The 16,687-nt window shown below is 40.0% G+C and overlaps 1 protein-coding gene across 3 annotated transcripts in view; it reads left to right on the top strand.

The window, feature by feature from the left end:
• The first annotated feature begins 5 nt into the window (after positions 1-5).
• Positions 6-16,687, top strand: part of DMGDH (dimethylglycine dehydrogenase) — a 69,277-nt gene continuing 52,595 nt past the window's right edge. For all 3 annotated transcript variants that reach the window (XM_023257800.2, XM_045062508.1, XM_023257803.2), the window contains exons 1-5: positions 6-138; positions 1,171-1,345; positions 10,428-10,526; positions 11,998-12,162; positions 14,825-15,029. In XM_023257800.2, coding sequence (XP_023113568.2) covers positions 44-138; positions 1,171-1,345; positions 10,428-10,526; positions 11,998-12,162; positions 14,825-15,029 — 739 coding nt within the window. In that variant the 5' untranslated portion in view covers positions 6-43. The remainder of the gene's footprint in view (positions 139-1,170; positions 1,346-10,427; positions 10,527-11,997; positions 12,163-14,824; positions 15,030-16,687) is intronic.

Below are 16,687 nucleotides of genomic sequence, written 5' to 3'. Positions count from 1 at the left end.
CCTCGGAGCAGGCTCCCGCGCCCTCGGCCTCCTCGGCCTCGCCATGCTCCGCCCGGGCGCGCAGAGGGGCCTCCTGCTGTCGAGTCTCCGGCTGCAGGGCTCCCCCGGCCGCCCGCGCTCAGCCTGCGGCCGCCAAGGGTGAGTGGGGGCCCGGCCGGCGCCGAGGCCCGCGGATGGGCTGCTGCCTGGGTGGGAGCCAGGGCCTGAGGCAGTCTGCGGGGTCGGGGGACCCTGGGCCTCAGAGAAATGGGCGTTCGGATTTCTTCTAGATGTACGTGTTTTCTTTTACACGCGCTGGTGGACAAAGTGAAACAGTATCAAAGGGTTCCTAGTGCGAAGTTACTCCTATCCCTATCTCCCAGTCAACTTGTTAACAGTGTCTTCTGTATGTTTCCAGAGATTGTCTATGTGTAAGCAAACATAGGAAGATATACACCACACACACACACACACACACACACACACACACACACACACATATATATATATATATATATATATACATATATATATATATATATATGGTGTATATCTATCTATGGTATATAGAGATATATATTCCTCTTTGCCTTACTTACACCTTGCTTTTTACAACGTGTCCTGGAGAGGCCCACGATCCTGCTAGGTAGAAAGTCACGCAAATAAATATATTAGACCACTGAGCAGTAACTATAAAATTAGAGGAGGCTGTACGTGGTGAGGAAGTTAAACGAAGAAGAACATTTAACTCCGTCTGGCTCTCCGCAGCCTGGAAAGCATTGGATGGAGGAGATGATCCAAGACTTACAGGAGCTAAAGTTCATAATAATGGTTTTTCATGGAATAGAATGATTATGTGTGTTCTCCAAGTAGACTGAAAAAAAAAAAAAAAACTACTCTTTAACTCTTTTGGGGAAAAAAAATAGAAGTCATGTTCAATTCTTTAGCTATATTTGTTATCTACAATGGACCAGAATTATATGGAATGGGTTTCAAAGTCCTCCTCTTTCCTCCCTTAACCAGGTTGCTTCAATCAGGGTTAGATGCCCCAATGACTAAATCAGCGCTATGCAACCCTCACGGGCACTGTTAAGATACTAGAGAAAAAAGGAGAAGAGACAGGAAACAAGTCAGAAAAACTATAGCTGCCATAGCCTAACAAAACTACCATTTACAAAAATTGTCTTCCAGAGAGGAAAACGCACCTTTGTCTGCGGAAACAAGATGGAAAGACAGAGCAGAAACTGTGATAATTGGAGGTGGCTGCATTGGTGTGAGTCTGGCTTATCACCTGGCCAAAGCAGGGATGAAGGATGTGGTCCTCCTGGAAAAATCAGAGCTCACTGCTGGATCTACCTGGCATGCAGTAAGAAAGGCCCCTCCACACCTTTTGGGATGAGCCCTGGGTGTTGTATGGAAACCAATTTGACAATAAATTTCAAAAAAAAAAAAAAAAAAAAGAAAGAAAGAAAAGCCCCTCCAAACCGTCACCTACCCTGAAGTGTGAACCAGTGCAATCAACTTTCTTCCCATCACAACTCCCCACTTTGAGCTCTTTAGAGTGAGCGTCCCTTCAATAGTGTTGGAAAGTGCAATTGCAGTCTAGTGATCAAAATATATAATATTTTTATCTTGAGCATATAGCTTCTGGATTCACTCCTGGCTCTGCCATTTTCTACCCATATGACTTTTGGTCAGTTTCCATTTCCTGATGTGCAGAAAGGAAATATTAACAGTACCTCGCTGACAGGGTTGTGATGAAGATTGAGTTAATATGTGTAAAGGTATTAAACACATGGTAAATGTTTAGCAAATGTTAGCTTTTGTCTGGAAGGATGTAGCTGGATGATTGCACATATAGCCAGAGACCTGCCCTAAATTCCCCTCACCTGGGTTTTGTGGTCTTTTTAGTTTCATTTATGATTTTAATGCTGCACTGTGAGACAACAGCTTGGTGTCATGAGGCTGAGAACTGTGAGGGCTGAGAACATGTGATGTTGCTTTTGTGTTGTAGTAAATTAACACGCAGCCTCTTCCGTTGGGCAGACTTAATAATACAAATAATTGTTCCAGCACTACACAATAATTGGGCTTAAATGGAAACTTACTCAGGTGAATGAAGTGACTGACACTGCTCTCATAGCATTATGCCGTATCAATGATTTCTGAAGTCAGTTAAGGAAGAGAGAGGAAGTTTTTGTGACTGTCGGTACACATTTCTTTTGGAGAAGGAATTGGGCAGTGTTAGCCACTGCTCACCATCCCTTTCTGTTGTGAGTTTTCCTCTGCTAAGTCAGGAGGAAACCCTGCTTTCCAGGGACTTTAGAATCTAGAGCCTGCTCTAGGTTTGGGGGGTGTTAAGCACTGAAAGGGCTGCCTGTGTCCTGTGGAGATCAGGGGACACCGCAGCCCAGACTTAAGCCCCCCTGGCCACTGGGTCCTGGTGGTCTCAGAGTCAGACTACACTTATGGTTGGATGGAAGCTCCTAGAAAAGTCACACCAAGCCCAGTTCCTCTTCTCTGTCTCTTTTCCCTCCAGTCCCCTCATTTCTGGGTCTGAGAGGGAGGTCCAGGCACCTGGTCCTCCCTGAATGTAATTTCAGAGCCTTCATAGACATACTGTCTCTTGTTTCACCCTGTCCCTCACCTCACTTCCTCCTACCTGGAGAGAGGGGTCTGGGAAGCCACCAAAACTCCGGGCCCTTCTCCCCTCCTCGAACTAGACTTTCTATTCAGGCTTCACATTATCACGCAAAAGGAAGCCTCAATTTCTCCTGTAGTTCTGACACTTCTCCTTCGTGGACAGTCACTCAGCCTTTCAACAAATATTCACTGAGAGCCTATATTGTGTCAGGCCAGCCCTGGTCTGAGAGGTGGGGACACAGCAGTGAATAAAGCTAAGTCCCTGCCCTCATGGAGCCACATTCTGGTGTGCTAAACAGGAAACACACAATGCCTGAGAGTAATCGGTGCCTCGAAGAAGAGCAAACTGGGGTAGAGGGGTGAAGAATGACGGGGTGCAGGAGTCAGGAGGCTACCTTGAGGAGGTGACATCTCAGCAGAGACCAGCAAGAAGGGAATGAGGTGCTGGTGAGGCTGTCCAGCAAAGAGCATGTAGGCAGAGGGAAATTTAGGCAAGTGGAGATATCCTGAGAGGGAGGCTTATACCCTTTTAATACTTCTGGGTTGTTAAACAGGGCATACACCTTAATATTTTAATTACTTATTTGCTCATTTAGATTTCATTGATTTGATGTGACCTACATTTTAGAAGAGATTGCTGGATTCCCTGCATTATTACTTCTTAGACATTTCATGAACAAAAAAAAAAAAGCAACATACTCTTAACCTAAGTTTTTTGGAGAAAAGGGGGCAAAGTTTTTAAGATGATAGCTTCTGGTTAAATGTTAACTGTGCCAAATATGTCTTCTTCAACCAGAGAGATATCAGAGTGAGTGGAAAAGGCATTCTCCTACTTTGTGCACAAGGTTTACGCTATGGTTTACAAAATGAGATTCATGCAGTGCGAGCTCAAGATGGACTTGGGCATCAGAAGCCAGGTTATTTGGCCCACTGGGAATAAAGGAAAAGGAAAGAGGGTTGCCCTGGGAAGTCGGTCCCAGGACCTTTTGCAAGTCAGGGAGGCCTACCTCTGAGGAACAACATGAAGAAATTCTACATGTTGGGAATTTTTAACATAGAAATATTTGGAGCAGATATGAGAATGTAGAAGTTTGGGGAGCCAGCTAAAGGAGCAGACTACAAAAATCAAGGTAGCCTCACTGAAGTATAACATGTACTTAAGGTTTATATCTGCAAAGTGCAGGAATCAAGTGCTTAGTGAGGAAGGCACAGCTTGCAAAGTGAATATTAAAAATGGAGTCACACTGGGGCGCCTGGGTGGCTCAGTGGGTTAAGCGTCCGACTCTTGATTTAGTCTCAGGTCATGATCTCACAGTTCGTGGGATCGAGCCCCAAGTTGGGCTCTGTGCTGACAGTGCAGAGCCTGCTTGGTGTTCTTTCTCCCTCTCTCTCTGTCCCTCCCTCTCTTGTGCTCATGCTCTCTCTCTTTCCCTCTCTCTCTCAAGATAAATAAACACTTTAAAATAAAATAGGGGCACCTGGGTGGCTCAGTTGGTTAAGCGTCCCACTTCAGTTCAAGTCAGGATCTCACAGCTCATGAGTTCAAACCCTGCATAGGGCTCTGTGCTGACAGCTCAGAGCCTGGAGCCTGCTTTGGATTCTGTGTCTCCCTCTCTCTCTGCCCCTCCCTCACTCATGCTCTGTCTCCCTTTCTCTCTGCCCCTCCCCTGCTCATGCTCTCTCTCTCTCTCTTAAAAATAAATAAACATTAAAAATAAAATAAAATAAAAATGGGGTCACAAATCTAAAAACCCTGAGGTTTTGCCATATTTTAACAACACTGCTTTGTCAGCAGGTAACACTACTACCAATGTAGAGCATTTCATGTAGGATGGACAGAAAGGGGAGAAGATGGAGTGAGAGGCAGCTTTGGAGCATGGGGTCCCCAGGAGAGGCAGCCCTTGGGGATGGTGCCAACATGAATGTTTTGGAGAACTGAGGACTGAAGATCTAAAGATGCAGGATGATCTTTTTGGGGTGTGGGAAGACAATATTAGAACTTTCTGTTTACTTTTATCTACAAATGTAAGAAAGGGATGAAGATTACTCGTCTTTATAAATAGCCTTTACCTTTGATGCAGGTGACATACTGGGTATGATTTCAAGGCTGACTAAAAGAAAGGTTGGCACACCACGACAGAGGCAGCCTCGTACTTTCTTTTGTCTTTCGTCTACCGTGACATACTGCAGATCACGTGCTATAGGACATCATCGTTGCGATGCATTTTATAGAGACAGGGCTTTAAATAATAGAATTCGTGATGAAAGGAAGAGGGAATGAACTGGAAGGTGTTGTGCTCCATGGAGGTTTGTTGTTTATCTCATGCAGTAATTAAAAGGGTTAGTGAGACAAAGTTTTTCTTTTACAAAAAGGCCAGTGTTTTAAATTTGGTGACCTTTAGAGTGATTCAGATGGCTACCAGTCATTAGGAGATACATATAAAAAATACCACATAGCAGATACATACAAGAAAATAAACGCAATCTATGCTTTCAAAGTAAAGCTGATGGTATAGGTGAGAAATGACTGCTTTTTGCAAAATAGTTCTGTTGGAAAGGGTACGTTTTGAAAAGGAATATTTGGAAATGTTGGTATCATCAATAGATTTTCTGGTCAAAATGATATGCATCATGTAGAAAAACTCTCATATATACAAGAGATAAATTTTTTAATGTATCTAAAATTTTCCCAAATGGTGAGTTTAAGTGGGGTTTGTACCCATTTATTTAAAATATAAAAACGTGGGGCACCTGGGTGGCTCAGTCTGTTGAGTGGTTCCTGGTTTCTGCTCAGTATGATCCCAGGGCTGTGGGATTGAGGGCACGTGCTGAGCGTGGAACCTGCGTGAGATTCTCTCTCTCTTCCTCTGCCTCTCTCCCCTGCTTGTGTGCTCTCTCTCTTTCTCAACAAAACAAAACAAAACAAAACAAACAAAAAAACCCCAATACCTTCCAATTTGCTTATAACAACTGACAGACAAGAGAACATGAAATGTTAATAGTCAAGTTTGAAAAGAAACCTTTGTGTGAGTGGTGATTGGGGTGGAGGAAGTGGTGTCAGGATGCAGAGTACAGCCCAGAGAGTCTCCTTTTCCCAGGAGACTCTACAAAGTAGACCTTTGTATCATTGACAGGTAGCGTCTTCAGCCAACAGAGCCATTCAAACCAGTCTCAAAATAAAACAAACCTAGGATTAGGCATTCAAGTTGCTGTTTTACCAAGGTTCATCCTGTATATATTTTAGTAACAAAGCATGTTAGTCACCTAGATTTACTAAAATATTAATAAGTAAGTTGACTCTTCAAAAGCTTTCCATATAATAAATTTTAAAAACTCAAAACCTTTCTTAAATAAGCGAATTTTTAAAATTTGAAAGCTTTTCTACACAATAAATAAAATAAAAATTATTTATAATATTTAATTCATTTCAAGTTGTCTTTGTATGTTTTATGATCTCTGTTAATATAGTAATACATATTTATATATCACGTGAGAACAAAGATATACACGTATTTTAGTGGGTATGCTTAAACTTAAAAAAAAAATTTTTTTTAATGGTTATTTATTTTTGAGAGGGAGAGAGTGCGAGCAGGGGAGGGACAGAGAGAGAGGGAGACACAGAATTCGAAGCAGGCTCCAGGCTCTGAGCTGTCAGAACAGAGCCCAACATGGGGCTGGAACTCATGAACCGGGAGAAAGGATTATTAAATACATACAGCATCATTGGCTTTAGTGACAGTTGATGGTTTTCTAATGCCATGTTTCCTTTCATATTCATTCACTGTTAGCCTACTATAAGGAAGAGATTTTTTCTTCTCCCTATTTATTTGCGTATGTATTTATTTACTCAACAAGGATTCATAATTCTTATTTTATTCAAAGAGTTATAGTTCCTAATGATTATTCATGTCTCTGTTTCATCTTTCCTCTTTTATTTTCTCTTCCAACAATAATCATTTTCTTTCCTCAAATAAAAGGTAGGCCCCTTCCTGTCCTCCTTATAGACTTGTGGCTATTCTAGCACCTTCTCTTCTCTCAGTTCTTAGGTCTTTCTCTAAATGCTCTGGCACTTAATCATGTGCTCTTGATTTCATTGTTTGGTACATGAAAGTTTCAAGACTTCAGTCAGGCCATAACATCTTGAAGGATAAGAACAATGTTTTCTTCTTCAAAATTCCCATTTAATATATCCTTGCTGAAGCCCAGAACACAAACACATTGTACCCTTCTTACATTCCATGTCATAGGATTGGCGCATAAATTAACAATAAATACCACGTATGATACTACATTCAGATATCTTACATTAGGGCACCTGGGTGGCTCAATTAGTTGAGCATCCAGCTCTTGGTTTCAGCTCATGTCATGATCCCAGGGTTGTGGGATCAAGCCCCATGTCAGACCTTGTTTTGGGCTTGAAATTCTCTCCCCCTCCAACTAGAATGCCCGTTCTCTGTCTCTAAGAAAAAAAAATCTTACAATAAAAAGCACAGATATATTTGACCCCAGATTTTATTACTAATTAATTAATTAATTTTGGAGTTTTATTAAAAAAGTTTTTTTATTCTCGAGTTAGTTAATGTATGGTGTAGTCTTGGCTTCAGGAGAAGAACCCAGCGATTCACCACTTACATATATCACCCAGTGCTCATCCCAACAAGTACCCTCCTTAATGCCCATCACCCATTTACCCCACCTCACACCCTCGCACCCCCATCAACCCTCAGTTTGTTCTCTGTATTTAAGAGTCTCTTATGGTTTGCCTCCCTCTCTGTTTTTATCTTATTTTTCCTTCCCTTCCCCTGATCATCTGTTAAGTTTCCCAAATTCTACATATGAGGGAAATCATGATATCTGTCTTTCTCTGACTGATTTGTTTCATTTAGCATAATACCCTCCAGTTACATCCACATTGTTGCAAATGGCAAGATTTCATTCTTTTTCATTGCTGAGTAGTATTGCATTGTATATATATATATATATATATATATATACCACATCATCTTAATCCATTCATCAATTGATGGACATTTGGGCTCTTTCCATAATTTGGCTTTTGTTGGTAGCACTACTATAAACATTGGGGTGCATGTGCCCCTTCAGATCAGCATTTTTGTATCCTTTGGATAAGTTCCTAGTGATGCAATTGCTGTGACCCCAGATTTTAAACACAGATTAAAAGAGAAAAGCTAGCTGATAAAAAAATACAGGGTACAAAAACATTAGTAAAGGGACTCCTAGCTGGCTCAGTCAGTGGAGCATGCGATCCTTGATCTCAGCGTTATGAGTTTGAGCCCCACGTTGGGTGTCGAGATTACTTTAAAAAATAAAATCTTTAAAAAAATAAGTACAATTTTTATACCTGAGAAACAAATTAAGCCCAGCACTTACTTCTGACTGTCTTAGCAGCAAGGAAGTGGAGGGAGTAGGAATTGTTCGGTAGAAATAAGCATACCATTTTAGTAAGAGTGACTAACTTTTCCTTAACTAGGAATTCTAGAAGAATTTGTTCCCTAAATAAAGTTCATTGGGCTAAATGTCTTGAATAACAATTTTGCAAAAATTAACCCACGTGACTCTTTCCAATGCAAGATCATTAATTTATAATTCTATGAAGATAGCCTTCTGGGGTGGGGAAGAAGAGGACTGATGTAGTGTAGATATACAATTTTTTGGTGGCCTGGTTTACCCCAGGTTAAGCTCAGAGGATCTTGAGTATATGGTGAATGGAACCCTACACCACTGCTTATGAATATCATTGTTTTCAACTGACAGGAGATACACGGAAGACGTATCTAGTAGACACCCGAAGCTTAGGGATTCTCCATTAATGATCTGGAAAGTCTCGTATTCAAATGAGATAGCTGAGCATGTAACGGAGAGTGGAATATTTGAGAGTGAAAGAGCCTGACTTGCACTTCCGTTAGAATGGCACTTGGCTGTGAGAGCACCTTGAAGCTCAGCCAGCATCTTTCTCAAGAAAACAAAAACAAACAAACAAAAAGCTGTGCATATGTTCAGATGTATGAACAAGTATTTAATAGAAGCCCCAGGGTTCTGGCCCATAAAGGACGATTAATGAACTATCAATGGGGTGCTTTTGAGTTCAGGAGAACCAAATAACCTACCACTATCATAGAAAAACCTTATAAATCCTTCCTAAACAGATTTTATTTTGAACAGACTGTGTTCTGACGAGCTTTCCAGGATAAATTAGCTGCAAAATGGGGCCCCAGATACTTAATTGAGAGAACCTGCTTCATATAATTGCTTAGAATTCTTTTTTTGGATACTACATTGCATTTGCCAGAATTAATAAAAGGGTTTTGGCATGCTACTATTTAGATATTTTTTGTGACTGTAATTCATAAGGATTTTTTCAGCAAATATTTGTGGGGTATAATCAATGTTTATCACACAGGTTAAGCTTCAACAAAAGTCTGTTGAAAGTCTGTTTCACCAATTATCCAGGCTCTAATTCTCAGGAATTTTCCAATTCTTTTGAATTTTCTTTTCCAATTTTCTTGAATTTGGGAAATTTCGGGAAAGGGAACAGGAGGGCTGTTCCATTTAAGGGAATGGCGGGGATTGGGTCAAGGAAAACTTTGCCAGTCCATGTTCCTTCTCCTCATGGGAACACACGTGATTTGCTGGTTTGGGTCCATGTTATATACCCCCCTCCCCATATTCTTCTTAACAGCATATATTACTAAGCCTCTCCTCCAAATCATCCCATATCTGAATCTGCAAACACTCTTTCCTTAGTAAGTTTTAGGGACTTAAAATATATGTTCATTGGCTGACTCTCACATTACTTATATGGTTCAAATTGGTTCTCATAACTCTGCCATGAGTTTTATGCCCCGGTGTGCTCAAACTGGAGCTGATGTGTTCTCATGTCAAAGAGCTGGCTCGTGCTTCTCAGTTTCTTGCCAGCAATAAATTACTGCTTAACAGATAAAGTACTAAAACTTAAAGAATGTTGTTGGCAAGGATATGGACAAAAACGAACCCTTGTGCACTATTGGTGGGAATGTAAATTTGTATAGCCACTGTAGAAAACAGTATGGAGGTTCCTCAAAAAATTAAAAGTGGAAATATCATATGATCCAATAATTCCACTACTAGGTATTTACCCCAAGAAAACAAAAACACTGATCTGAAAAGATATATGCACTCTTATATTTATTGCAGCATAATTTGCAATAGCCAAGATACAGAAGGGTGATGTATATGTGTATATATATATATATATATATATACATATGCATACAGTGGAATATTAAGCAGCCATAAAAAAGGATGAGATCTTGCCATTTGTGACAACATGGATCGACCTAGAGGGTATTATACTAAGTGAAATAAGTCAAATGGAGAGAGACAAATACCACATGGTTTCACTTATGTGTGGAATTTAAAAAAGAAAACAAATGAGTAAAAAAACAAAAAGCAGAAACAGATCCACAAATGCACAAACTGATGGTTGCCAAAGAGGGTGGGAGTAGGGGGAGGGCAAAAGGGGTGAAAGGGGTGAAAGGGAGTGAGAGATACAAGCTTCCAGATTATGGAATAAGACGTGGGGATAAAAGGTACAGTGTGAGGAATATAGTAAACGGTACTGTAATAGTGTTACATCGTGACAGATGGTGGCTACACTTGTGATGAGCAGAACAGAATGTATAGAGTTGTGGAATCTCGATGTACACCTGAAACTAATGTAACACTGTGTGTCAACTATACCCAAATAAAAAAATTAGAGAATGACAGGTTTTTTTTTAAGTATTTTCTCTCCTTCTCGTTTTAAGGCAGGTTTAACAACTTACTTTCATCCTGGAATAAACTTGAAGAAGATACATTATGCTAGCATCAAACTTTATGAGAAATTGGAAGAGGAAACTGGACAGGTAGATGTATTTAACTTGAAATTTCTTTTAGGTCGATTTCTCAGAACTGTGTAAGATTTCTGAAGAATTTGGACATATTATCATGTGTGTAGTGACATTAATGGCATGTGAAATATTTAATGTGGTAGAGAAATCTAATGAATGTGTAAGGTAAGAACCCCTCGAGTTTGCTCTGTTTTTGGTTTAATTTCTTGAAGTACATTTCCCATGCAGTTCGCCACTCTTCTTGATTTTTTAAATAAGGAAAGGATAAAAAGCAGCTTTCAAAAATATCTTTCATCAGTTACTATATCTAGAAACTCAGAAATCAGAGTATTTCAGCAACTGGATTACAAAGGATCTGATGGCCGTGCCTGAAGATTGTCACACAGCTTTGAAAAGTACTTCACTAAAAGCCCCTCACTTTTATTTTTATCTCTTCTCATGCTTACATTAGTATTCTCAAAATAAAGTCACAGGCAAACACTACCCATAGCCTAAGATGGAAGTTTACTTAAATTTTTCATGCTATTTTTCCTTGCCTAAAACTATCAGAGGGCCCACAGCCAAAGGCCAGAGGGGGAGAGTCTTCATCAAGTGAACCCTGCTTGCCTTTCCAACGTTTTCCCTTGCCACTCTTTGCTATGCTCATACGCTTCAGTTAATCTTAATTACATATAGCTCTGGAATGTGCTGGGCTCTCTGCCTGAAACAACATTTTCTCTGGCCCCATCTCAACACTCACCCTTTACCCTTCCCTGAGGTCACCCCCTTTGAGAAGCTGTCTTTGACTTCCCCCACCCACCAGTCAGGACAGCTAAGGGCACTTCTCTTGGCTCTAACAACATATGTATGTTCTTACAACGTTCCTTTAACACGAATCTCTCCCCCCTGCCCCCCACCCCTCCCTGTTGTGGCATTTGCTTCACTGGTTGATCTTCCCTCGGGACTATGAGAAACTTGAGGGCAAGGAGAAGATCTTTTATTTCTGTAACCTAGGGCCTAGCTGAGTCCTTGGCCAACTGAAGGACATCAAGAACTGTCGCATGAATGTTGTTTTCACTTCACGTGAGATCTCATCACTGCAACATTCTGATTCTTTACATTCCTTCCTCAAATCCTTTGTCTTTCTCTTTGTCACACAGTTTTCTTTTACTCTGTACATGAACCCTATCCCGTGTTATTGCAATTGTGCTTTCAGCTGTCTGCCTTCCCCTGTAGACCATAAACTCCACGCAGAAGGGTCTTTGCTTCTTGTTTGTAACGCATCTCTGCGGCTTAGCATGGTGTCTGACACAGAGGAGACAATTAGTAAATAGTTGCTGAATGAGCGTCTTTTTGTAAGAGGCAACTATTTGATACAGTTATCTCTTGCACGGCATAGACCAACTCTTTTCTTACACACTTGCATTTTCATCGTGCTGAAGGAGAACCATGTTTGAATGCCAAATAATGATTTATGTATGTGTTTGTCTTGGCATTATTGTCACAGGTGGTGGGGTTCCATCAGCCAGGGAGTATCAGAATCGCTACCACTCCTGTAAGGGTAGATGAATTTAAATATCAGATGACTCGGACTGGCTGGCATGCAACAGAGCAGTATATTATTGAGCCTGAAAAAATTCAAGAGATGTTTCCGCTACTCAACATGAATAAGGTATTTATCTGAAGGGTGTTTTCGCCATCCATTAACTTGAAGTAAGAGTAGAAAAAGTTGCTTTAAGAAGCGTATTAAAGGTAGAAAAACTTTGTGCGCACGTCTTGAATGGTGAAATCAGATGGTTAATGCTAGAATTTGGGTACGTAACAAGGTGGGCTATTACGTATGCCAAATTAAATAAAAAAGTAATGAAAAAGGGTTTTCTACCTGGGACAGCTAACGAGACATTTTCACTACCTTTTTATTACTATGTCCCCCAGACCTAGGGGTTTCCATACATAAGCTTCTGTTGGGAACTTCAGAGAAAACAATGACCTGGTATGATAAATATATAGAGAGAAAGGTTGTCTTATTGAAACTTTTTACAAAATCAAATTTAGAGGTGCCATGCGATGTTGCTCTATAAATATCTTCTAGCTCATAACTGTACTGCCAGTAGGCTCCATACCAGATATTTATCTGGTTTTAACCATTTGCTTTTGTTTTGCTAGTCAATACTCCCATTCGAATAGTAAGAATGGCTAACACTGTGCTACATAACACTATGACACAGATTTATGTACCAGGTACTACTATGCTAAGCTTTTCATAGGCATAATTTTATTAATATTCACAATAATCTTATACAGTATCTATTATTACTAAACAGGAAACTACAGTGTAGATAGTTTACATAATGGAACCAAGCTCATCCAGCTAGAAAGACCTGGAGCAGAGACTTGAAGCCAGGCTCTCAGACTCCCTTGTACTCACTACTCAAGTATACCACCAGGTGAGGCTGTCGAGGAACATAGAGGCTTAAAGTTTCTCCCTAGTGACTGCCTGTAACATCTTTGAACTGTAGCAGCACCTTGTATCACTGAGGGGGTGCTGGGGCTGTTTGCCCTCGTGAGTCTTTATAGGCTGCTGGCACTCTCTTGTCTATAGTTTTGTGTGATGACAGTGTGGTGGCAGAGTGATGTCGCACTGCATCGTCTGCATTGAAATTCCACCCATGTAAGAATATGTTATATGTGTTTATATGTCACCCTCGGAGTGCTTTGCTGGAAGACCTCACCATCACAGTGTGTTCTCAAAGGTATTGGACAATGGAAATACGTGGGAAGAGTATTCTCTGGGTCTGGGGCAGGGTGCCAAATCAAATAAATACAGGATTACTTCAATGAGGACATATCCATTATAAAATACCAACATGACATTTGGAAGTCTACAGTAATATGAATTCCATTAAAATCAAAACAAGTCTCTTGCACTAAAACTATAACAAGAGATTGGATTAGTATAATCAAAAGCTACCCACAAAGAAAAGATTAGGCCCAGATGGCTTCACTAGTAAATTCCACTAGACATTTAAAGAAGAATTAGTACTAATCCTTCACAAATGTTTCCAAAAATAGAAGAGAAAACTTCCCAACTCCTTCCATGAGGCCAGTATTACCCTGATACCAAAACCAGACAAAGACATGACAAGAAAAGAAAGACATATTGTGAATATCGGTGCAAAAATCCTTAAGAAAATACTAGCAAACTGAATTCAGCAACATTTAGAAAGGATGATGCAGCACGACCAAGTGGAATTTATGCCCCGGTTGCAGGGTTGATTTAACATCTGAAAATCGATGAATGTAATATGCTACATTAATAGAATAAAGGACAAACACGCACGATCATTTCAACAGATGCAGAAAAGACACTTGACAAAAGCTCCTTGTTTGGTGCTCAGTAGATTTCTGTTGAATGGATGAGATCTGAGTATAATACTGCACAGTGTTCCTTCTATCAACTCGGTTCATCAGACTGTCATTCTTCTTTGTTTCCACGTGGTACCCAGACTGAAGTCCTAGCATAGCATAGGTATTCAGGTATTAAGCTGTTGAATGACTAAATCAAGTATACATTTTCCTGACACTTACATATATTTAACAAGTGAATTTATTAACAGTATTAAACAATTCAATATAAATAACTGATCGGTTAGTATTAGATTAACTGAAAATGTTAGAAACCAAAATGATAATGCTTAGATAAGATAGAAGATAATTTCTCTTTCAGTAAGGCAGTGCAGGATTTGAATGATGGCTATTTTCCACAAAGACTTCAGGAACCCAGTCACCTTCTAGATCATTGCTGTTATTCCTAGGGTGTGACTCTTGTGTTCTTATTCGAAGATGGCAGCTAGAGCTCCAGCTGTCATGTCTGCATTCCAGACAATGGGATTGAGGAAGGCCAAAGAAGAAAGGACAAAGGGCATATGCCAGTGGCTTTAAAAAAAAAAAAAAATTCATGAAAGCTGCCACATGATGCTTTCATTTATATTTCACTGACCAAAACTTAGTAATACTTTTAGCTACCAGTTGGAACTAATAACTGCCAACTATTGGAAACTGTTCTTAGTGGCCATGTGTCTACATAAACATTCAGTTTACATTGCCATGAGGGTTGGGGGCGAGAATGGATATTGGAGACAATTGCAAACCTCTATTAAGTAGCCTGTCTACTTGACATTCAGTGTGAATCCTGCCCTAGTTTGAGATTTGATAAAGGGAAAAGAAGTACAGATTGATCAATCTGATGCCATGATACACTTTTACAGTCCAGTTTTACACAGAATAATGGATATGTATTTGTTTAAATATTGACTCTTTTATGATCGATTTAGATTTTAGCTGGACTGTATAATCCTGGAGATGGTCACATCGATCCTTACTCTCTAACTATGGCCCTAGCTGCTGGGGCTAGGAAATATGGTGCCCTTTTAAAGTATCCTGCCCCGGTGACTTCTCTGATACCCAGGTCAGATGGAACATGGGATGTTGAAACACCACAGGGATCTATGAGAGCGAATAGAATTGTGAATGCTGCAGGTAAGCATTATATAAATAATTCTATATATGTGTAATTAGTAGGTTTTTTTCAAGTGGCAAAGAAATAAGATATTTGGCCATAGAGTAATATCTAATATTTTACATTATGTACATTGTTAGGGAACACTGTAACATTCCCAAGGTGAACATTTTGTCTGTTTCTAAGCTACAAAGCCCTCCCTCCATCACTTTGCTTTTGGTGTATGAGATGCCACCCTGTCCTTGGTTACCCATAGAAAGTTGGTGTTCTTCTCCATTCTCTGTTTTCTTCTGCTCCAGATCATTTTTTGCTAATGATGCTGCTTTTTCTATGTTCACTCATTCTTTATTCTACTTTTTTTTTTTTTACTTTTTTTTTTAACGTTTATTTATTTTTGGGACAGAGAGAGACAGAGCATGAACGGGGGAGGGGCAGAGAGAGAGAGGGAGACACAGAATCGGAAACAGGCTCCAGGCTCTGAGCCATCAGCCCAGAGCCCGACGCGGGGCTCGAACTCACGGACCGCGAGATCGTGACCTGGCTGAAGTCGGACGCTTAACCGACTGCACCACCCAGGCGCCCCTCATTCTTTATTCTAATAGCCAAAGTCTAGTATTCAAATTTGTGAGCATCCTTTTGTTCTCAGTTTACTTTTGGGAGCAGATCTGATCATTTGTGTGCTCTCTCATCCTTTTCTGATTCACTGACTTCAGTCAAAAAACGTTTTAACTCTTTTCCTTTCAGAACATTATTAAATCTATTTCATAACCTTGATTTTTTACATTGTTCTGTTACAATTTGGACTCAGATTAGTGAAGTCAAAAGGGATATTTGAGTTAATCTCACAACCCACCCATTTTTCCACTGTGGAGACCAAGTTCCAGAAATGTCATGTTACTTGGCAAAGCAGCAGAGTTATGTTGGGGCCAGGTTTTGGACCTGAGTCTTTTGATTCCTGAGTTAATACACTTTCCAACAGGTCATTTACCTGTGAAGTCATTTTCAATTATCAGACATACAAAGGTAAGCTCTTGTGCAAAGGAAAATGCTTATGCAGTCTGAACTGGACTAATAATTTGTATTTACCTGTAGTTCATAGTGGTTAATTTAAAACCCAAAGTAAGCAAGAGCCAGTAACTGATTTTCTTGTGGTCTGCTCTTGGAGTCATTACTTAAATTATAAAATGAAACCAATCTTTATTATTTACCAGATCAAATTATATTTAAGAGTTTAAGTTACTATTTTTGAATTTTTCTAATCCATGTCCTCCATTTGAAAAGCATAAAAATCTTATGCTTTCTTTAATATTATTTGAAATTCAAAATAATGTAAAAGGACTTGCCTACACAGTAAAAGCAAAGGAACAAAACATTGCTTTGTTTTTGAGCTTTGCCTCCCACCCCACCCTACCCCAATCCCTATCTGGTAACCCATCACCATCCTTGGGCACCACTGATCTAAATTTTGTGAGAAGATCTAAGGCAATGAAATCATTCATATTTTCTTCTGCATGTAGCAAGGATTGCTTGTAATCTTGTAACTTTATGGTCTCACAAAATTATTGTCTAAATCCGTTGAACTGTTTTTATAGTGATAGCAAACGAAATAGATGAAACAAACACACTCTGACCTCCATACCAGACATCACTAATTGATCACTGCACTTATTTCAGATGG

This window comes from Felis catus, chromosome A1, assembly GCF_018350175.1.
Source record: "Felis catus isolate Fca126 chromosome A1, F.catus_Fca126_mat1.0, whole genome shotgun sequence".
Classification (NCBI taxonomy): Eukaryota; Metazoa; Chordata; class Mammalia; order Carnivora; family Felidae; genus Felis; species Felis catus.
The sequence above is the reverse complement of the archived record's forward strand: the minus strand, read 5'-3'. Positions and strand labels throughout refer to the sequence as shown.